Source organism: Hypanus sabinus, chromosome 7 (genome assembly GCF_030144855.1).
Source record: "Hypanus sabinus isolate sHypSab1 chromosome 7, sHypSab1.hap1, whole genome shotgun sequence".
In the NCBI taxonomy this organism is placed as follows: Eukaryota; Metazoa; Chordata; class Chondrichthyes; order Myliobatiformes; family Dasyatidae; genus Hypanus; species Hypanus sabinus.
Window position 1 is genome coordinate 129,513,917 of NC_082712.1, and position 23,712 is coordinate 129,537,628.

General features: G+C 39.7%; 2 protein-coding genes across 2 annotated transcripts in view; one reads left to right on the forward strand and one right to left on the reverse strand.

Annotated features, from left to right (window-relative positions):
- The first annotated feature begins 989 nt into the window (after positions 1–989).
- LOC132397182 (L-lactate dehydrogenase A chain) lies at positions 990–16,572 on the forward strand. The gene is made up of 8 exons (XM_059975592.1): positions 990–1,117; positions 8,295–8,428; positions 8,934–9,051; positions 9,946–10,119; positions 14,016–14,189; positions 15,037–15,154; positions 15,890–16,013; positions 16,199–16,572. Exons 2-8 carry the CDS (start codon positions 8,300–8,302, stop codon positions 16,361–16,363), a joined length of 1,002 nt encoding a protein of 333 aa, XP_059831575.1. The 5' UTR covers positions 990–1,117; positions 8,295–8,299; the 3' UTR covers positions 16,364–16,572.
- A 300-nt stretch (positions 16,573–16,872) lies between these two features.
- The window catches only part of tsg101a (tumor susceptibility 101a), a 39,400-nt gene continuing 32,560 nt past the window's right edge, over positions 16,873–23,712 (reverse strand). Inside the window, exons 9-11 of the mRNA XM_059975590.1 lie at positions 19,805–20,007; positions 18,020–18,259; positions 16,873–17,149 (exon numbers count right to left, since the gene is read on the reverse strand). Coding sequence (XP_059831573.1) covers positions 17,060–17,149; positions 18,020–18,259; positions 19,805–20,007 — 533 coding nt within the window. The 3' untranslated portion in view covers positions 16,873–17,059. The remainder of the gene's footprint in view (positions 17,150–18,019; positions 18,260–19,804; positions 20,008–23,712) is intronic.

Consider the following 23,712-nt stretch of genomic DNA (forward strand, 5'->3'; position numbering starts at 1 on the left):
TTTGATGGCTGTTGAATTGTACTCGTTCGAGTTTAGAAACCTCATTGACACCTGCCAAGTTTATTCACTGGTCTGGATGGAATGAACGGAAGGTAATGGTAGAGTCTTGGACCGGTGGGCACAGACTCAGAGCAGATGAATGTCCCTTCAGAGATGGGCAGAAATTTCTTTCGCTAGAAGGTGGTGAATCTCTGCCGCAGGCGGCTGTGGAGAGCCAAGTCATTCGGTACATTTAAAACGGAGGTTAATATGTTCTTTATTAGTAAGGGCGTCAAAGGCTACAGAACAAATAAAGGCACATCGGGAAACGGTAAAACAGCCACGATGGAATGGCGGAGCAGACTCAATGGGCGGAATTGGTGGTGCTCAGTCCTCCTTCAGCACATGTTCGCTTGGAATGTGCGCCCTATTTTTAATCTCCAATGAGACTCTATGCAATTTTGCTTGATGATACTTTTAAAATGTGGCAAGGAAATGGCTCTACGTTAAAAGCTTTACAAGTTCCAAATAAATACGTTATTGGTTTTAAAGTGCCTCATCAAAAGTATCTGGAAATTAAAGTGGATTCGTAAAGCACTACACAAAGTGCGCTACAAATTGGTTCAAGTTTCAACTGGAAATTCTTCTTGGCACATAATAAATTGCGTTAGGGTGAAAATGTTAGTCTATGGTTGGTCACGTAAATTGTATTGAGATGATTTGTTTAATAGGATGGCTGTGCTAAACCTTTCATTCATATTTGAGGATTCTGCATCGAGTGGTTCAGTAAAATTTAGACATACCCACTAAGGATGCATTATTGTATATTTCTACGGAGATTTGCCCAGAATGTGTAGTTATATGCATTCCACATAATACACAATGTGTTCAGCTTCCTGAGCAGTTATTCACCCCCAAGTTATACACCTCCCCAAACCACTTCCTCACATAGACTCCTTTCTACTGTACGTGACTCCAGACACGACCACCGACCCCGTCAATCCCATTCAGCGTAATCGCGCATCTTCGTTGCGTGAGATGCAGATTACGTCCGTGATCGTTTATGACGCTGAGTTTAAATAGAGGAGCGACTGCGGATCGTGTGCTGTTCACTGCGGTATTTGGTCGTGGGAAGAAGGTGAGACTCGGCAGGGATGGACGAGTAATTTAGCAAACTGTAGCTTCCGTATGTCCAAACGTATTGCATGAATTTTGCGGTAGCGATTGCGAAATATTATATGTTATAAATTGCAATTCATTTTTGTTAAGTAGTATTTATATAGATTATTTTGCCTCGCTGGTTTAAAAATGTTGCTGATCCTTTTATAAATTAGTACCATAACATAGAATAAGTATAGTTTCACATTCGGTGTGTTTAATATGGTTTTGTTAAAATGGTGGATTCGTGTTTTTGATACTCGATTCCTGATGTGATGGCTGGCGCAAGACTCGCCTTACTAGATACGAATGGATACGGGAGACCTGCCTGAAAGATCCTTACAATAAATTAACCCGAGCCAAGGTCATAAATCGGCCCTGATCTGGATTTCCAGATCGGCTTCGATATTCAGCTCGAATCTTGGCTTAAATAATTTGTTCTTAAATCCGACGACGTTGATGCACAGCACACCCTCTGGTTGCAGTAAAGCAATTCGGATATTGCCCTCAGTCATTTTCTGGAGTAGTTTGCACGCTCAGTACGCGTGGTGTACTAAATTATAGTCCACTTGTTAACGGTGAAGTTGGATATGGAGAGGAGGCGAAGTGACTGGTGATCATTTTGAGGACTTAGAAGTTGAAATAAGTAAATAAAAATTTCACTTAAATAGAATCGAGGCTTCTCGTCCACTTTTACTACAGGAATAGATGCTGGGGCCAAAGCAACACGCTGGAGGAACTCAGCAGGTCGGGTAGCATCCGTTGAAACGAGCATCAACTTCAATGTTTGTAGCCCTGCTGGGGCGAATGCGACGCGTTTAATGGCACGTCTTATTCTGTATAGTTCCTGTAAAATGACTTCGAGAATGCCTGTGACAAATTCATTTGCAAAATGCTGCCTCTAGAGGGAAACGAGTTAGTAGTGCGTGGCTCTTCGAGTTCATTTCCGTCGTCTGTAAAGAGTTGGTTGTTCTTCATTGTGACCGCGTAGGTTTCCTCCCCGGTCATTTTAAATTGGCCTGTGATTAGGCTATAGTGTTAAATGTGTGGGTTGCTGGCCTGTCCAGCTTGTCAGGCCAGAGGGTCTGTTCCGCGCTGCGTCCCGAAGTGAACCCACAAGGAAACACGTGACTAAATGTATTCTGTTTCAAAGCCGGCAGTAGGAAATTGGGATGCAGATGTGGACGCTTTCAGATTTTGGAAATGTGGTTATCGAAAGCATATTGAAGAAACTAAATTCAGAGTTTAAGAGAACAAATTTTTTTGAAAAGTCAAATTTACACTCTGGAGCAGGAGAAGACGAGTTGGTCAGCGTTAGTGGGAACTGCAGGTGAATTGAATTGACTTTATTTCTTACATCCTTCACATATATGAGGAGTAAAAATCTTTACGTCTCTGAATGTGTAATGTACAAATTAGAGTAATTTGTAATAAATAGTATGTGCAGTAAAATATACAGTACAACAGAACAGTCAATGCAGCTTAGAAATACAATTGTGTCATCCTGAATTAATCAGTCTGTTGGCCTGGTGGAAGAAGCTGTCCTGGGGCCTGTTGGTCCTGGCCTTAATGCATACGTATCCCGTATGGTTTCCCTGCGTGAAAGTAATGAAAGCTTTATATCCTGAAGCAGGTATAGTTCAGTAAGTACTGTTAATGGGTCAGAGGAATAATGCCTTTTCCATTGTCACGATGAGGCCACACTTGGGCTGGAGGAGCAACACCTTGTATACCATTTGGGTAGCCTCCAACCTGATGGCATGAACTTTGATTTCTCAAACCCAGTAATGCCCCCAACCCCCTTCACCATTTCCCAAACACCTTTCCCCTCTCTCATCCTTATCTCCTTGCCTGCCCATCGCCTCCCTCTGATGCTCCCCCCTTTTCCTCTTCCATGGCCTCTCTCTTTCACCGACCAACTTCCCAACTCGTTATTTCATCCCTTCCCCTTTGGGTTTCACCGATAACCTTGCATTTCTCTCCCCCCTCCCCAACCTTTCAAATCTACTCCTCAGCTTTTTTCCCCAGTCCTGAAGGGTTTCTGCTCAAAACAGCGACTGCGCTTTTTCCACAGGTGCTACCTGTCCTGCTGAGTTCCTCCAGCATAGTGTGTGTGTGATGGATTTCCAGTATCTGCATATTTTCTCGTTTGTGATGCAAGTTCAGACGGGAGGCAGTGTTCTGAGTGACTTCTATTTTCAGAAAGGTGGCTATGAGGCCAGCCAAGAGCACCCTAGAATAGTCAAATCTATTAATAACTAAATGCATAAATACTTAAGGAGGCAACGAGGTGAAGCTGAGATTATAGATGTAGAAAAATATTTTTATTTATTTAGCAATTGTGTGGAATAGGCCCTTCCTGCCCAGCAACCCATCTATTTAACACAAGTCTAATCACAGGACAATTTACAATGATTGATTAACCAGTTTATCATTAGGTTGTGGGAGGAAACTGCATTTTACTGATGCTATGAATTATGCTTGGAGGTTAATTGTGATCTAAAGTTCACCAAACCTTGTAAGTTAAAATGCATTTGAGCTGTCTGCTGTACTTGTTCTGACTTAAAATGGCAATAGGTTTACAAGATAACTAACCTGCAAATTTAAAGTTTGCTTTTCAGAATTTTTTGCTGATACTTAATAAATTATCAGTTGGCAGAAACAAACCTGTTCATACATTCTTTCCTCTGTACTGTTCTGGCACAATTTTAATGTTTCAAGACTTTATTTTAGATATGTTAGCACACTATAGATTTTGAACAAAAGATTGTTTGCTATTGTCAGCTTTCAATATGGATTCTGTTCGTGCACCATTCTCCTTTGTGGCAGGGGGAGAGGTTACAGTTTTCATGGGTGTTGACAAGTTTATTAGTCAAATGATGAAATGATTTGATAATATCCACCTCAGTAAATGTTCTGTGCTACTTCCTGTCACAGAACACTTACTAAGGAGGATATTGCCAAATCATCAACCTCTTGCTTGCATTTAATCATTTGGCCAACAATAGCGAGTGCAAGTTGGCTATTGCAGAATCTTTCAGTTCTCGAAATATAATGTTTATTTCTAAGCTAGTTCAATTCTATTAAGGTTTATCTCCCTCTACTCAACCAGTTATTTGCAGGAGCAGAATTGATACGTTAGAAGTTCTGTGTAAAACAGATGTAGATGTTCTTTACATTAGTCACTGTGTAGCTTTGAATTACTGGGAGTGGTTAAAATAGGTAAGATATTGAAAGGAGTACTTTTTTAAAAATACACTACAGGATTATCATTACTTAGCTATATATTCCTTAACTATTATTTTAAAGTTCTTCAAAGTGCCATGGAATCTTCATGTAGTAAGGAGTTACATCCTGCGTAACTATCTCCTAAAATTTTATTCTTTTAGTCACTGGACTAATGCTAATTGGCACCAGTGAAGGGTTGCCTTTTGTGTAGTTGCCAGGAATCAAATATGATTTGTTTCTGCTCTGATTTTTGTGGATTGAGGTGGCTGATGAGGCCAATGAGAGTATGACAGGCTTCTACAGATTGGGCAGGAGGTGGCTCATGGGGCAAGCAGGGAGTTGGTTGGGAAGTGGTGTGTTCTTTTGCCATAGTTTTTAATATCATAAGGTTCTCCATTTTGAGCAGAATTAAGCCATTTGGCCCATCTAGTCTGCTCCACCATTCCATCATGGCTGACTTCTGGTAAGATGGAGGCACACAGACGATTAAGAGACTCTTGGGTATGTGAATGAAAGATTGCATGTAGGAGGGAATGGTTATTTGATCTTTGAGTGGTTTAAAAGATCAGCACAATGTCATGAACCAAAGGGCCTGTATTGCTCTGTGATCTTTGGGAAATAGTTGAGGTAGTTTTTAAAAAAAAAACTCTCAGTGGTGGGTGAATGGAACATGTGGCAGGGACGGTGGTGAAGGCAGATACATTTAGGGACATTTAACAGACTCATAGACTGGCACATGGAGGGCTATGTTGGGGGGAAGGGTTGGATTGATCTTGGAGTAGGTTAGAAGATTGGCAAAACCTTGTAGGCCAAAGGGCCTGTATTATGCTGTACCTTTCTAGGTAGAGCCCCTTAAATATTTCACCTTTCTCCCTGGACCTATGATCTCCAATTGTAGTCCCACCCAACCTCAGCGGGAAAGCCTGCTTGCATTTGCCCAATTTATACTCCTTGGTTTTGGCTCCCTTGCTTGCTGTTGTCATTTTGTAGGTTTATTTTTCTTTTCTGTTTTTCCTTGTTTAAATATACACTTATTTAAAAAAAAAATTAGCTCTGATGCATGTTCTGGTGCATGTAATCTTATTTGGGACTTTGTCAAGTCAAGTTCTAGTACTGCAGACCGACCCCATGGACCTGACTTTCCTAGCAGAAAGTTAATACATTCTTGAGGTTTCAATGTCATCTTTGTCAGGTTTTGATTTTTCACATGAATATGGCTTAAATGCTTCTCTATCTTTCCTGCTGTTTCTCCATCCTAAATGGCTTTATGTACTTCACTCCTAAACAGCAGTAAATAAGTTGGAGCATGCAGTGTGATTGGACACAGCCTGCACAATGCACACGTGTTGGTGGTTGCCTACTGGGAATTAGTGACGTGCTTCAGTTGACCACTTGGAAAATGCTGTGAGGGGGCACCAAGGAAACATTCAAGTGTAGAAAGGCAGCAAGGATACAAGAAATACAGCAGAAGGCTTTGAGATGCAAGTGTAAGATGGTAGCATACAAGGTAAAGAGGCACAAAGTTGAATATGATAGTCGTTTATTGAGCTAGATAAAACTTGATATGGTAGTGTATTAGAAAGAAGCCAGTAATAGAGAGCTGTGAGTGGATAATTATCTATAAATGTCTCCATTCTGTGGCCTTGCTGAAACAACATTCAGAAGAGGCGCTATTTAAATTGACCCAAACGTTGTAGTGGGATGTAATTGTAGTTGGAATGCATATTTGATTTAGTCGAGTAAACAATGAAACGTCAGTGAGCTGACTGACCCTGGGAGGGTAATTGTGAAGTTACTAGCTTTCAATTACTAATGAGCGTTTAACATTTGAATGAAGATGCTCCTGAATCAGCACAGATTCTGTTGGCTTGGACTCTGAAATTATGTACTTAGCAGCTTGGAAGTTGATTGTAGGACAGTTGTGTAAGGTAAAGTTGGCTGGTCAAGGTAAATGCTTGTCATGCTCAATTTACAACTTTTAATTTGTGAGAAACTACATAGAAACATAGAAAACCTACAGCACAATACAGGCCCTTTGGCCCACAAAGTTGTGCCAAACATGTCCCTACCTTAGAAATTCTAGGCTCCATGTAACTATCTAAAAGTCTCTTAAAAGACCCTATCGTAACCGCCTCCACCACCGTTGCTGGCAGCCCATTCAACGCACTCATCACTCTGAGTAAAAAAACTTTACCCCTGACATCTCCTCTGTACCTACTCCCCAGCACCTTAAACCTGTGTCCTCCTGTGGCAACCATTTCAGCCTTGGGAAAAAGCCCCTGACTATCCACACGATCAATGCCTCTCATCATCTTATACACCTCTCTCAGGTCACCTCTCATCCTCATGATGCTTCATGAAGCAGTTGTTTGAAGAACTGAAGAAGATTGGGCTTTGTAAGATTGGCTGTAGGACGAAGGGGAGGTTGAAAGATGAGGTGCAAAGTTTTGTAGACTTGAAAAACGGGATATTTTAACAACCTTGTAATAACAAATGGAAGGAGGAAAGATGATAGCAATTTTTATTTGCCATCCATATTGGAGTAGATGAACTTAATGTTTGAATAGAAAAGTGGGAACTCAAATGCGTAAATCAGTGTAGTGCCAAAAAGACGAGTAGTATTTTGTTGGTTTATAACTTGTGATAGAATTCTCCCACCCAGCTAATCTGATATTGCTATAAATGTAGACACTACTCAGAATCTGATGTGTAGTCAGTCATTGATGCATTATGAAATTACAGAATCTCTTTCCTCTTCAATACAGGTTGTTGTTAACAACATGGAAAAAGATTTGGGTCAATTGTATAATCAGATTAGTGGTGATTGACAGACATATCTTTGGGGGCAGGGGGGCAAATGTAGCAAATTCAGTACCAGTAATTAGTATAATGCAAAAGGCGTTTATAAAGAATGAGTCAGTAAAAATTAATAGTAATGTGAGACTATAGAGAAAAGCTGCTAAGAAAAATTAACAAATTTTGGAGAGCGATGCTTGTACAACACTGTATAATACACCCAGTCAATTTGTTTTTTTGTGAACGAAGCATGTTTATAGAGGAGAGCAATGCTAGTCTCTAGTCTATTTTGAAATTTGACTTGTCTATATTAAATATACATTATGTCAAAATTTAATGTGTTAATTTTTCTAATACAAAATAGTTCAAACTTTTCTATCTACTTCCCAGATGGTCCAATCTAAGTAGTCCCTAAAGTGGTTGTGTCTAAACTACTTCCCGTTTCTAAGCTTGGCCAATTTCTGGAAGATGTTGCAATAGATGATGTTAATTTTATCGGTTGAGAAAGTTGGATGGTATCCACCCTCAGCTTCCTTTCCAGATGTATTGGTCCTCAGTGCTTTATTCTAGATGATCTATGGTTGCAAGGCTAAAAAGGCAATCGGAATTGTATGCAATGCTTTCAGTTGTTTTGCTCTCATTAAGTTAAATTTGCTCCTATTTGATGTTGCCAGTCATAAGCCTTTATTGCTGGCTTAATTCCACTTGATTTCTCATTTTGAGAGATTCCATGCATCTTGCCTCCAAAAATTATCTAATACATAGTGTTTTCTGTCTGTTATAAATGTACTGCAAACAGCAGAGATCCTAAAACTGATGTTAATTATAACTCCTTGTCAAAAGCAACCAGACTTTGACAGAGCTTATCTCTTCATGTGAATTCCTGTAATGGGAACTTGCATCATAAGAAGTGAGCACTTGCACAAGTTAAATTTAACTTTGTAGCCTGGCAAGGAAATTGGGCTACATATGATTGAATTTATCTAGCACGTTGTTTCATGCAGCAGGGTAATCAGACCACATAATCTTTAGAAGAAATGTCCTTAAAATTTGAATTCCTGGTTAGTATCAAGTTTAGATTCTGGGAAAGCGATTTAAAAAGACAATTGATGCCTATTATTTCTTTTCGGCAGCAAAAATGGCAAACCTGAAGGAAAAGCTAATTGGCCAGTTGGCATCCTCCGAGGAGCAGCGCTCCTACAACAAGATTACGATTGTTGGTGTGGGCGCAGTAGGAATGGCATGTGCCATCAGTGTCTTAATGAAGGTAAGACAACATTCAGGTGGCAAAGTTGCTGTTCCCACCAGGACTAGACTTGGGGAGTTACTACTATTGAACACATTTAGAAGCTGAAAATGTTGGAATGCCCTAGTTTGCATGTTTGGCATTTGAGATATTGAATATCAAACCAATACAATTTTTCCATTTCTACCCCCTACTCAACATGATGTTAGCTCTTGAATGACAAGTATCGTCTTACCTTTCTTCATCTGGCCTACATGGAGAAGTTTACTTGGCTGTTGTTGAACTACAGCTGACATGGTTCCAAGAGCATTCAGGAATAGGCATTTTGTATACATTTTCTTCCCTCTTTCCCCTCCCCCACCTTTTTTCAGGGCTAGTGAGACATTTTCTCATACTTAAATGGCTATCTGGGCTACAATGGAGTAACTTTGAAAGTAATGGAAATCAAATTAAAACACTACTGGACCCTATGGTATTAGGCCTTTGGTCTTGCTAAGTTGACTCTTACTGTGGTTGCATATTTCAGGATCTGGCAGATGAGTTGGCTCTGGTGGATGTAATGGAGGATAAGTTGAAGGGGGAGATGATGGACTTGCAACATGGGAGCCTGTTCCTCCACACTTCCAAAATTGTGTCCGGCAAAGGTGAGTTAAGGGTAGGGGAATGAGAGGAGCTGGGATTTTGTGAGCATATAAGGTTGGGGACTAGGCAGAAAGGTGAGGTTGGAAGTGGGATGGTGGATTGACATTAACTTGGGTGCCTTCTCAGCATCTCCCTGATTATTTCTTGAGTTAGTAGTTTAAATGATTAAGAAAGTTACTCTTGGTTAAATATTATACATTGCTGGCAAGGCATGCTTTTATATAACAGTACAATACAGCACAGAATAGGTTCTTGTGCCCATGATGTTGTGCTAAATGATTCTGCCTTTTTTCTGAACAGAATACCCTCTAGAACTTGCCACCCTGAGCACCAGTCCTCACCAGTTATTCACATGATCTGTCTTTGAAACAATATTGTCTATGGAAGTGTGTGTGGACTTATTAAAATAAATAAATAAATTGGGACCAATACCTCTAAAATAGGGGACAACAAGTATCTCGGATGATTTCTGGTTTAGAAGATTGAGAAAAGGATTAAATAAAGGAACACTGTAGAAGGCTCGTGAACAGTATCATTACAAGCAGAGAATTGTTAGGCCAAATAGTGTACTAAGGTTACAAAGAATGTCACCCGACTTAAACCATAAATGTGGCGAACTAGGTACATCAAATTTACAGGTCGCGAATAGGAAACAATAAGTGAAGAATTGCAAGTCAGGAACCAGATCTGCAGTTCTATGCAAGGGATTTTTAAGTCTTCTCTTGAATGTTGAGATTTTAGTGTATGGGCCTATGGGTTGGGCTGGAATGTCGATTCTTGTACAGAGTGTGCTAGTGGAGAAAGTAATGTGGTACAGCTCTTTCACATCAGATATCAGTTTTATGGAGTAAGAATTGAGATATATGATGGGGCTAACAATTTTGTTCCTATGATAGATTATTCTGTTAGTGCCGGTTCCAAGTTGGTTGTGGTCACAGCTGGTGCTCGGCAGCAGGAGGGAGAGAGCCGCCTGAACCTGGTTCAACGCAACGTAAATATCTTCAAGCATATTATTCCGGATATTGTCAAGCATAGTCCAAATTGTGTCTTGCTTATTGTGTCCAACCCAGGTGAGTAGTATCCACTTTGCAATGGGGAGGGTTCAAGGGCTTAGATATATTATGGGTTTAGAACAACAGATATGAAATTTTGTGGTCAAACTCTTAATCAAAAGATGCTGTCTTCAGCATGGAAGCATTATTACTGAAAGGGTAGTTGTTTTCACATGTTTACTGGGAGCAGAAAATTAATATTTTGCTATTGACAGTCTTCTAAAGTAGCTCAAAGAAAGATATACAGTTGTCAAATGCTAAAAATCCAGTAAGTATAGATCCATTAGATTTTAATTAAGTAGAATGGATCCCATCCTCTCCTTTCCTCATTGGTCCAGGTTCACTCTATCTACTCTACTGTTCTGGCTCCATAGAGCCTTTCATCAAAAATGTGTAAATCTGACATGCCTAGTTACTCATAAGTTTTGTAATAAAATACTGGCATCCATTGATTCCTACATCTCTTTTCCTTCATGGCAACGTTTGTCATTGTTGAAAAATCTCTATAGATTATGTATTGGTTTCTTTCAATCCGATTCTGGTGTTGCATTGTGCAGACGCAGTCCTTTGTTTCAGTTATTCAATAAATCACTAGCATTGTCACTTCCAAGTTCTATCCTTGGAGTGGCCTCTATTCCAAACCATAAAGTCTCTCCTCTCCCAATTGACTCAATCTCCTGGTTGACATTTTTTTCAAGCCATATCCATTGTCCCAAATATCACTGCAAACGTGTAAAGCAATTTGCTATCAAATTGTAAAAAAAAACCTATAACTTCAAGGTTAGTATTTTTTTAGTGTAAGTTTTCCAGTCGGCTCCATCAAGCATGTGATTGTCTGGTAGAACTGAGGAGAGCCCCAGCTTTACCCTCCTTTGGAACAGAATTAAGAAATTGCAAGGGTAAAAGAACCTCACTGGAGGTATATACAGGCCTCCAAACAATAACCAGGATGTGGGGTACAAATTGCAATGGAAAATAGAAAAGGCATGTAAAAAGGACAATGTTATGATGGTCATAGGGGATTTCAATATGCAAGTAGTTTGGGAAAGCAAGGTTCCTCCTGGATCCCAAGGGAAGAAAAATTGTGGAATGTCTGAGATAGCTTGTTGGAGCAACTTGTGGTTGAGTCCACTAGGGAAAAGGCAATTCTGGATTGGGTGTTGTCATGAACCAGGTTTGATTAGGAAAGTTAAGGTAAAGAAACTATTAGGAGAAAGTGGTCATAATATGGTTAATGCTGCAATTTGAGAGAGAAGCTAAAATTGGATGTATCAGTATTACAGTTGACTAAGGGGAACTACAGAGACACGAGTAGAGTTGGCCAAAGTAGATTGGAAGGGGGCACTAGCAGGAATGATCATAGAGTTGCAATGGCTGCAGTTTCCATAAGTAATTCAGAAGGCACAGGGTCGGTTAGCAGCAGCATTTTAGAGGAAGGATGAGACAATCAGGTCTGAAAAGGGAAGTCACAGAAAGCATAAAAGCAAAAGAATGGGGGGAAAATTTTGCAATATAGCAAAAATTAGTGGGAGGCTAGAGGATTGGGAAGCATTTAAAAACAGACAGAAGACAACTATAACAATGAGGGGGAGAAAAAACAAATGTGAACATTTGACCACTGGAAAATGATGCTGGAGAGGTAATAATGGGAAACAAAATGAGTATTTTGAGTCGGTCTTCAATGTGGAAGTGAGTAGCAGAAATACAAAAATCCAAGATTGTCAGGGAACAAAACTGAATGTGACTGCTACTAAGGTACTTGGGAAGCTGGAAGTCTGAAGGTAATTAAGTCTCCTGAACCAGACGGACTGCACCTCTGTTCTGAAAGAGGTACCTTAAGAGATTGTGGAAGCATTAGTAGCCATCTTTAAAGAATCACTAGATTTTGGAGTGGTTCTGGAGGACAAAAAAATTGCAAACATCATTCCACTCTTTAAGAAGGAAGGGAGGTAAAAGACAGGACATTATCATTAGCTTAACTGGAGTAGTTGACAAGATTTTAGAATCTATTATTAAGGATAAGGTTTCAGGGCACCTGGAGACACAAGATTAAATAGGCCAAAGTCAGCATGGTTACCTTAAGAGGAAATCTTGATTGACAAATCTATTGGAATTCTTTGAGGAAATAACAGGCAGAATAGACAAATGAGCCAGTCGATGATTCTACTTGGATTTCAGAAGGCTTTTACAAGGTGCCACACATGAGGCTTTTGGATGGATGCTGGAAACTTGTGTTCCACAGGGTCAGTATTGGGTCCTCTACTTTTTACATTTTGTTAATATCTGGATGATGGAATTGATAGCTTTGTGTCCAAGTTTATGGATGATACGAAGTTAGGTGGGAGGGGTAGGTAGTGTTAAGGAAGCAGGGAGTCTGCAGTAGGATTTGTACAGATTAAGAAAATGGGCAAAGAAGTTTCAGATAAATAGGGAAGTGTATGGTCATGCAGTTTGGTAAAAGGAATAAAGGCACTGACTGTTTTGCAAATGGAGTGAATTTGGAAATTGGAGGTACAAAGCGACTTGGAATGCTAGTGCAAGATTCCCTAAAGGTTTTCTTGCAGGATGTCAGTAGTAAAGAAGGCATTCATTACAAAAGGACTAGAATAAAAAAAAGCATGTAATGCTGTGGCTTTGTATGTTAACCCCAAGCAGTATCTTATAAGGACCAATTGATGGCCCTGAGCCTGTATTTGCTGAAGTTTAGAAGAATGAAAGCAGATCTCATTAAAACTACTGAATTTTGAAATGCTAGGATAGAGTTGACATGGAGAGAATAGTGGGAGATTCTAGGACCAGAGGGCACAGCCTCATAATAGAAGGATGTCCCTTTGGAAAAGAGATGAGGAATTTCTTTAGCCAGAGGGTGGTGAATATGAAATTCAAAGCCACAGATGGATATACTTAATGCAGAAGTTGATAGGTTCTTGATTAGTAGCGGAATCAAAAGTTACAAGTAGAAGACAGTGGAGTTGAGAGGGAAAATAAAAAAGCCACAATCAATTAGCAGAGTTGACTTGAATGGCCTAATTCTGCTCCCATGCCTTTCTGTTCATTGGGATGAATTTAAATTTCTTAAGTTTCAAACACCACTTCAAAAATTACCCAAAATCCCAGATGGTTTCCTTTCCAGATATATTTTATTGTTCTTATCTGTAATGACCTATACTGTGCACCACTTTCAGTCCTACTTAACGCATAGATTCCCTATTAGCTCTTGTTTTCATATAGTCGGCAGAGCTTTTAGCCTGCAGTGGGTGGTGCGGCTCTGAGCTGGTGAGAAGCCAGGCTTGTAACATGTAAAAAGCTGTCTACACGTTTGGAGCTTCCTTGCAGATCTAGACTGGCTGAGGGGGTTGAATGCAGGCAGCTGCAAATGAAATGAGGCAAATGTGAAAATGGACGGTTGGGGTTTGGTGGCACAGGGAGAAAGGGTAATTATTCTGAAAAGATGACTAATGGGATGTACTGAGCAAGCTGTAGGAATTTTGTCTAGGAACTATCTTGTGCTCAAAACAAAGCATCATCACCATGGAAATAAATCTGCTACAGAGTCAACCTTGTCTTGGAGTTCACCATTTTGGCATGTATTCAAACAAAAAATTTGAGATATCCATGCATCAAGCTAAATATGCATTCTCAAATCCTATTGAGTCATACTGCAACGACTGTTATAAGTGCTGGAATTAAAAAGTGAGGGAAAAACCCTCTGAAATGACAACTATAGTTGACTGAATAAACTGGTTTTAATGTGCCCTGTTTGTGTACTACTACACAGTTATGTGGTAGTTTATACTTGTTAAATAATTACTGAAAATGGAGCAAATTCCTTCTGTCCTTAAAGAGAGGGAAAAGGAATGAACAGGGCAGTTGTGTTGGGAGTTAATCTGCATATGTTTTTCTTTCCCCATTAGTTGACATCCTGACCTATGTGGCGTGGAAGCTGAGTGGTTTTCCTATGCACCGTGTTATTGGAAGTGGCTGCAACTTGGACTCTGCACGCTTTAGATACCTAATGGGGGAGAGACTAGGAATCCACAGCTCCAGCTGTCATGGCTGGGTGATTGGCGAGCACGGAGACTCCAGTGGTATGTCTGAAAGAGCTGTGCTGAGGTTATAGTTGAAATTGAAGTAGGTCAAATGTCATGTTGGACTGGTTAGGCAGAACTGTCAAATATCTTTAACAGCTGTTTACAATAATGGTGTGAGACTTTAAGTTATTAGATGAAGTAGAAAAAGGCCTGGGGCAGATGAGCTGCAATCATTAAATGATGAGGTAGGCTTGAGGAGCCAAGCAACCTACTCCTATGTTATTGATATTTGTGGTATTGAACTGGATTGCACAGAGCTGGTAGAATAGTTACCCCCCTTCCCATCAGAGAGTCCTTGGGTTCAGCATAATCCAGTGTGTCACAGGTAGATTATGGATCTTGTGGGGAATAGAAAGCCTTTGGGGTGTGGGATGGACTAATAATTTCAAAAATGAAATGCCAATTTCAGAATGGAGTCAGAAATTCACTTTCAATTTATTAATTTGTATGATGAATCACAATAGTTTCAAACCTTCAGTGATTTTAAATATAGTTAAAACAAATCAATGACGACTTGAGTGGTTGAGGAATGTGGTTTGTAGTGAGTAGTTCTTGCTGTATTCTACACATTTGAAGAATTCAAGTCTGTCATCCATGTTGTAATTAAGCATCATGAATGCAAGTTCTTCCCTCGTCCACTAGCAGTCAAAATTTCTTAGCACAAGCAGAAAAATGTAATTTCCTAGAAAGTGATAGGTTACTGTTTGCAGGCAAATTATAATTCTATCTTAGTCAGAACTATCTTAAAAAAACGTGGATAGTATTTAAGTTGTATGACATCTGTGACAAATGTTGGGTCATTTTTAAGTGCTTATGTATTTTTCTTGATTTTTTTTTAAATTAGTGCCTGTGTGGAGTGGCATGAATGTTGCAGGTGTGAACCTGCAGGAACTTCACCCTGATATAGGAACTGACCAGGACAAGGAAAACTGGAAGAAGGTCCACAAGGATGTGGTTGACAGGTGATAACTGCAGTGACCAAACACAGTTCTATTGTTTTATTATTAGGACACATTACTTTCATCTTGTCTATTATGGCCCTTTGAATGGAATTTGGAGAAAATTATCTTTCATTCTGGTTTTCAAAATGTCACCAAACTTCCACAGAGGATTAATATTTGTTTGCAAATTCTATTAACATTAGACACCAAATAATGGCAATTAGCAACAAAGTTGGAAATTCAGTGACTTAAATGTTTGGATATGATGAAAGTTTACTGAATGGTATTGAAATGAAGAATACAAGTTATCAGCAGAGCAAACGTCCAGTCTTGTCTGGATCAAACAAATTTAACACGAGAAAAATAAGATTCCTCTGTATTCTGAAAATAGAAGCTACATGGAGTAATGGATAGATCAGCATGTTTTCAAAAATGTTTATTCTGGTAGATTTTTCTATTCCTTCCTTTGCACAGCTTGAAATTATTTTTAGTCATAGTACACACTCCAGTATAATTTCATTTCATAATTTGGCATGGCTTTTGTATGCCATAAATTTGAACGACCCACATATGAATGTTTAAAGCTGTGTATGCTTGTAGTAATCGATGATACATGACCGCAGTACTGCAGGCACAAGTTAGAGCAACGGAAAATGAAGGTTACTGGTAAAATCTATTCTAAAGTCATAACTGTTGCATTTATGGGAATAAATGCCTTTATCAAAGTGACTGACCTGGGGTTTGCTTATTCCACAGTGCTTATGAGGTGATAAAATTGAAAGGATACACATCCTGGGCAATTGGAATGTCTGTGGCAGATCTGGCAGAAACTATAATGAAAAACCTGCGTAGGGTTCATCCAGTATCTACAATGGTTAAGGTAAGGGGAACAATGCTAAGTGCTTGAGCATGGTAAACAAATCAAATGGAAAGGACGAACTAGTATATAAAATGGAAGCATAACTTTTCTTTTTTTTTCCTGCATATTCATCCCATAATTAATGATGGGAGAGTAGAGTTGAAAAATAGTTGTGGCACACACTGACTATCCTGTTCTTCCTACAGAATTTCTATGGTATCACCAATGACGTTTTCCTGAGTCTTCCTAGTGTTTTGGATAATCATGGAATTTCTAACATTGTAAAGATGACACTGAAGCCCAACGAACAAGCGAAGCTGCAGCAGAGTGCTACCACCTTGTGGGACATTCAGAAGGAGCTGAAGTTCTGAGCCTCTGCTCTGTCTTCCTATGAATCTAGTCTATGAGGGATTGCTTTGAGTAAATTGTGACTTATTTTTCTATCTCTGGTCAGAATAATATTGCCATGTTTGATCATGTTGTCCTACTTATCCCAGTACCTCACTATTGCCAGTTAAGTATTTATGTAGAGTAGGCAGCTTAGTATGATATGAATAAAGCAATTGTCACTTTAAAACAATCCAAGTTCATTTTCTTGTTCACTATTACATTTGAAGTTGGTTTAATGAGTAATGCTCTGGTAATCAACAATATCAGCACTAAAAGGATTTTACTTCTGAAATGAGGACCAAACCCTTTTAGCTTGATAAATTACTTGTAGAAATTTATGAATGTGCAAGATGACCTTGTGTTTAACATGGCCTGGTATTTCCCCCCCCCCCCCCCCCCAATAAAAGTAATACACACTTTTCTCTAAATGTTTTGGGCCTTTCAAAGAAAGCTGACAAAATTATGAAGTTTCATAATATTTGACACTAGCTTAAAATCAATAGAATCTTTATTCTAATGTCTACTTCTGCAGATTACAGGTAAATACAAAGTGCTGTCACAGATGTTTCAAAGAAAACAGTCAACATAATTTACAGCTAGAACATCCAATAACTTATCTTGAAGTTGGTTAATTGCAGGCAAAAAAGGAGACCTTTATCTGAAAGTCAGACAATTGTTCAGTACAAGTCACTAAGGCCTGCTGTTTTTCTTGCTTTCTGCATCAATGCTCGAAGCTGGAACTGTTTGCGAGATAAGAGGCGTACATGCTGCAGGGAGGAGAAAGTAACAATGTCAAAATTCATTGTTCCTGAAAGACATGTCATATGGCTAAAAGCTGTTTTGTAAGCAAATTATTAACACAAGTATCATTTCAGTTCAGTTCCCTGGTCACCATGGAGAAATAAGCAATGGATCATAGCTTTAAAGTTGTTGAACATAGAACATAGAACATTTCAGGTCATTAATAACTTAATGGGATGAAATACAAAAACATTGTTGGCAATACCAAAGTGGAAGCAGCAGAGCAGCAAATTGTTAAATTCAAAGCAAACTCTGCTGTTTAAAAGAACAGGGACGTCATTTATTACTTAGAAGATACAATTCTAGGTAGTCTTCAGAAACGAAGGGAGCTCAATGCATGAAAGCCTTCACTGAAAATCACTAAAGGTCAAAGGTAAAATTAAGCAATATTCAATTGAACCTCAGCATTCAGTACAGTGCAAAATTCCAGTAACATTAGAGTTGGAGATTCTTAAGGATAGAATCAGAACATGGAAATGGGCTATTTGGCCCAACTTCTCCACAGTGACCAAGGTGCCCATTTGGTCAGTATCACTCTAAACCTTTTCTAGAAGAGACTTTAATAAAATTGAACATTTTAAAAATGAAATGAGGATTTCATGGACAAGAGGATGAGATAGGTAAGTAACCAGTTAGAGATGCAATCCTCACAACTAGGCTCACACCATATTGATTAGAGATCTGGAAAATACTGACCACATTATGGCTTAACAGATGCTGTGGCTGTTGTCAGGGAAGCAATGCAGACAATTTAGAAAGTCATTACCAGAGCCAATAAGCAGGGAATGGAATACGACCCAAGGTGCATCCATTAACACATCAATTCAAGCAATCACCTTTAAGAAGACTTCCAAATCAATGACATCTCGTCTCAGAGCTTCACCCAGGTAGAAAATGGTGTCCTCAATGGCATTCTCCTCAGCATAAAGATTTAGGATTTGTTTGTAGAGTGGTGCTGTAGGCACAACAACTTCATCAATGTCATTATTTTCAGACTGGCTCTCCATTTTCTCCAGTGCAACACTCAGCTCTTCATCTTTCTTCTTCAGAGCTTCAATATTCTTGTCTACATCAGTCTGGGAAAAGTGACAGGTTTTGAGTCATGAAAACTTCATACAGCTGGAGGAATAGTTTTAAAGAAATCCACAGGGTGGATATGCTATTTTGAAGGAATACAATTTACAAAGTACAGAGGCAGACATTCTTGAGGCAATACTCAAAAAAATTCAAACATGGTTGTGCTAAGTTATGCCTACATTAGTCCTCTTCTCAGAAATTATTTTTGAGGATATTGAGAATAAAGTACTCCAATACATGAGGGTGAAGGATACGTAGAAAGATTTGGAGAAGATGCAAGACTGTTGTTCCTGATTGCCTTGACACACCTGTGCCTGGTTTTCCTATGCTAACTGCAATTCAATATGCATATGATGACAGATACAGCAGCTTGAAGGCTCACAGTTTTTGAAAAAACTCCAATCTGAAAACTTGAAGCTAATTATAAGCATAAATATCCCTGAACTAAAGATGGAAACTTACCTTTAAATGTAGGTCAACAAATGCACCATTCAAATGAGGCTGGAGTGAAGCAGAAGTGTTTGATACACTGCTCAACCAGCCTCAGCTCAGCAATTAATGAAATGCCCTGGACTCCATTACAATTCCACAAGGCTCAGAGATGTGTCAGATCCACATGTGCCTGCCTGTTGTTGAAGGCGTTGCAGGCATTACAGCTACCTAGCATTTCACCACAGAAACCTCCCAAAAGGATTTAGGCTTTTTCAAGTTAGAGTGAACATCTCTACAATTAACTTACAAATTTCTATTAAAACAAACATAATGATGAATAAATTTACAATAAAACAGGAGCTCAGAGGTCAATCGCAAAACAAAGATGAAACCAAGTAAGTTGGTTAAAATCTGGAATGGGGTCAGTTTGGTGGAGCTGCCATCAGCAGATCCATGTGGAGAACCAACTTTACCAAACTCTCTCATTTCCAGAAGCACATTGCCTACCCACAATTCCAACTAATTCTACTACATGGCTAGGATTACTGAGGAAGTGGTATTGATCTTTAGAATATGTATGGTTCAAAGCTGATAAAAAAAACAGGTTTAAATAAAAATGCATACACGAGGAAATCTGCAGATGCTGGAAATTCAAACAACACACAAAATGCTGGTAGAACACAGCAGGCTAGGCAGCATCTACAGGGAGAAGCGCTGTCGACGTTTCGGGCTGAGACCCTTTGTCAGGACGACAGCGCTTCTCCCTATAGATGCTGCCTAGCCTGCTGTGTTCTACCAGCATTTTGTGCGTGTTGTTAAATAAAAATGATTAGGTTAATATTTTTAATCTTTCTGGCAAATTTAGGGCGATACAATAAAAATAACATCTCTCTACCTTAAGCCACGAACTTATCAGTGACCCCTGCTGTGGACACTTTCTGGAGGTCCAAGATCCGTATGCTCCACAACTGCTGGACTAAGTGTGTAAATGTAGGAGGGGACTTCATTGAAAAATAAATGTGCTAGGTTTTCTTAAATTGACTCCTACTTTAGGCCACAGACTTATCAATCACCCCACATTAGGGCAATCCTTTTAGACAACTCAGTCTTACCATTTCTTGATCCAGCTGACTGACCATCATTTCTAGTTTCTGATGCCCTTTCTTCAGGTCCTCCTCTGTTCGTTTGAGGGCATCAAGTTCAGCTTGGGCACGGTCCATTTCTTCTTTCATCCGCCAGCGCAGTTTATCACTAACTGCAGAGATCAATGAAGCACGGATTGTGTCCTCACCAATGGTGTTGTCTCTGCCAGGACCTGCAAGACAAACAGTATGAGATAATGAGATAGCTTGAGATTGACATCATTTCCAACTCTGAATTTATGTACTACCAGTTTGCAGTCTTCATCTTACACTTGTTAATTACACATACGTACTTAACAGCAAAAAAAATTGCATACTATTAACAAAATACAATGTCTGCAGGATAACAAAAGCAGCATCGGGAGAATATCTGAATCAGCTGTTGAAAAACAAACAACTGCAGGCTTTCATGCTGTGTTTTGATTAAGAGGTTACACTACACTGTATTTGTATTTTACTTTTTAGTTAAGGTAGGTGGAACTCGTCAGCCTGGGAAGGCAGTCCATCTAAAAGAAGGAAAACTCTGATTTCAAACCACCGCTGCCTTACGGCCATACCCACTCATGGGAGAGACTTTGGGAGTAAACCCTGAGGACAAATCCGGAGCTGAAGTCCCTAAGGCAGTCCAACGTTGTCTTCAACCTCATTCTGGCAACTCCTGCGATGACACTGGAGACGAACTGTATCGGCCCTTGCCCTTCCCTTGGACAACATCGGTGGCATGGAGAGGGGAGACTTCCTGCATGGGCAACAGCTGATCTTTCATGCAACCTTGCCCAGGCCTGCACCCTTGAGAAGACTTTCCAGGTGCAGATCCATGGTCTCGCAAGACTAACGGATGCCATACATACATATAAGGTATAAAAACAATCAGCATTGTAGACCTGTTCTGGTGTTAGATTTTCATCAGCAAAAATCTTCACAAAGTTATCAATAGTTCGTAATCAGCAGACTCTAAATATTTAATGCCGTGCCTTTTCTTAAATTTCTACCAGCCTGCTGAATATTCACCGTAACCTTCAATTCTCAGTTTGTCATGATAGATCTTTGCTTGTTTCGTGATCAGCATACTGTTAAATGGCATATGTTCACTCCGACGCACATACACACTCTTTACACGATCAAGATCTTCATTTTTCACTGTATGCAGTTTTTCTATTTTTCATTAACTTCTGTTCATTACATATGTGAGGTTACTTCTCAGAACTGTCTGGTGTGCAAAGACCTGTGCATTGCCTGGGAACCTTTCCTGTGCCTTGTGGAATTTCCTATTTGTCACTTCATGTAAGGACTCAAAACTTCTGGATTTCAGAGATTTCGGATAAGGGATACCCAACCTCTCCCTCTCTTATAATACTGTCCAGAATAAAATATGTACTGTAAATTCCGGACTATAAGCCGCTACTTTTTTCCCACGCTTTGAACACTGCGGCCTATACTACGGTGCGGCTAATGCATGTTCTTTTTTCATGCCGCCAAAAACATTTTGCCTCGTAACAGTAGACCAATAAAATTGATGAGTAGTTGACAGAGGTCCAATGAAATTGTACGATAAATCAAGCTCACTTTCATAATTAAATTATTGTAAATCAGTCATTTGTACTCACCCTCAACAACATGGAAAACACTCGAAGAAAAGCATATGATGCAGCTTTTAAGTTAAAGGCGATCAATCTGGCTGTTGAAGAAGGAAATCGAGCTGCTGCACATAATCTTGGCATAAATGAATCGATGGTGAGACGGTGGAGACGCCACCGTGAAGAACTGAGTCAATGCAAAAAGACGACAAAAGCTTTCAGAGGTAATCATAGCAGATGGCCCGAACTTGAAAACTTTCTTGAAGACTGGGTTAACACACAGAGAGCAGGCTGCCGCGGTGTTTCCACCGTGCAGATCAGACTGAAGGCTAAAGCAATCGCCACCAAAATGAAAATCGAAGATTTTAGAGGTGAGCCATCGTGGTGTTTTAGATTTATGAGACGAAAAGGCCTGTCCGTCAGGGTACGCACGACTCTGTGTCAGCAGCTCCCTCCCGACCACGAGGAAAAGCTTGCTAACTTCCGCACATTCACTCAAACAAAGATAGCGGAGAATTCCATCAGGCCAGATGATATCATAAATATGGATGAAGTACCTTTGACGTTTGACCTGCCTCTCACTCGGACTGTTAATAAAAAAGGTGACTCGTCCATCACACTGAAAACAAGTGGCCATGAGAGAACGCATTTTATTTGTGTTCTGAGCTGCACAGCATCCGGACTAAAGCTTCCACTGATGGTGATTTTTAAGCGGCTGACAATGCCAAAGGAAGACTTCCCAAAAGAAATCATGGTGAAGGTCAATAAGAAAGGTTGGATGACGGAGAGTCTAATGAAGGATTGGCTGAGAGAGTGCTACGCCAAGTGACCAGGGGGATTTTTTCACAGAAAAAAAGCATTGCTCGTTACGGACAGCATGAGGGCCCATATAACAGATTCAGTGAAAGCTGCCATCAAGAGTACAAACTCAATTCCAGCTGTGATTCCTGGGGGCACCACGAAGTATTTGCAGCCACTGGACATCAGCATGAACCTGGCATTTAAAGTGGCGCTGCGCGTTGAGTGGGAGGCTTGGATGACGAGTGGCGAGAAATCCTTTACCAAAACAGGACGCATGCGAAGAGCATCTTTAACTCAAGTCTGCCAGTGGATCCTAAATGCGTGGAGCCGTGTCACAACATCCACCATCACCAACGGGTTTCGAAAGGCTGGACTGCTGCGTGATGAAGAGGACCGCGTGCGCTCAAGTGAGAGTGACAACGAAGAGACTGAAGTGAGTGACGAGATCCTGAGGTTGTTCAATTCGGACACTGAAGAAGAGAACTTTGATGGTTTTAGTGCGCAGGAGGAAGATGAAGAAGGCGATCAATAACTTTTCCTGGTAGGCTGCAGTATATATATTTTTTTTACCAGTCGTTAGGAGATATTGGAATGTTGTTCGTGCACTGTTCAGTAAAAAAGTATACGCAACGTAATTTGTGTGTTACCGATACGTATGTATATTTAAAAGTAGCTGTGTTACAGGCACTGTTCGAAAAAAAGCATTTGCAATATGTATTTGTTTATGTTACCATACGGATTTAATTAAAAGTTAAAAAACCCTCACGTGTAATATCTTTCTGTGTAAATATCTCATATTACAATGTGGGACACCTGCGGCTTAAAATCCGGTGCAGCCTGTACAAGTACAAAATTGATTTTCTTTCTAAAATTAGAGCGTGCGGCTTTTAATCAGGTGCGCTCTGTAGTCCGGAATCTACGGTACATTGTCCTTGAGACTTGGAGCAGATTTGATTCAACCACTTAGATCCTTTTCCTGGTCATTTCAAGATTCAGGGAAGATGCACAGACTAAGCCAATCTTTCATTGTGCTGCAGTCACATCCCCAAAAACACTTAAAAGGTCTCAGTGAAAATTTGTAATCTTTATCCTTACTCTTTTACAAATGGCAATGAAGTTATCCTGAATACATGAACTTTGTTGGAAGTGACAGATGTGAGAAATGGAAAAATACAAGTCGTGACACAGCCATTAACAGAAGTGTTTTAGTTAGGAGATAGTGAATTAAACCAAAGCAGTTAAAAATACACTACCATAAGGCCAATGGGAGAAAGTAGAACATTATCAATAAAATTACAAGCTTTGAAAAAATGTTTTCTAAATGGTATTGGTTAAATTCCAGATTTTGTAATAAAATATCAGTGGACTCAAAGAATGATTGTTTCCCAAACTTAAATAATGAGAGAAATTGAATTGCCTCATCTCCAGTTTTATATTTCAGTAATTTCTAAGAAATACATTAAAATGATTTAAAATGCCAATCGAAAGTTCAGGGGAATT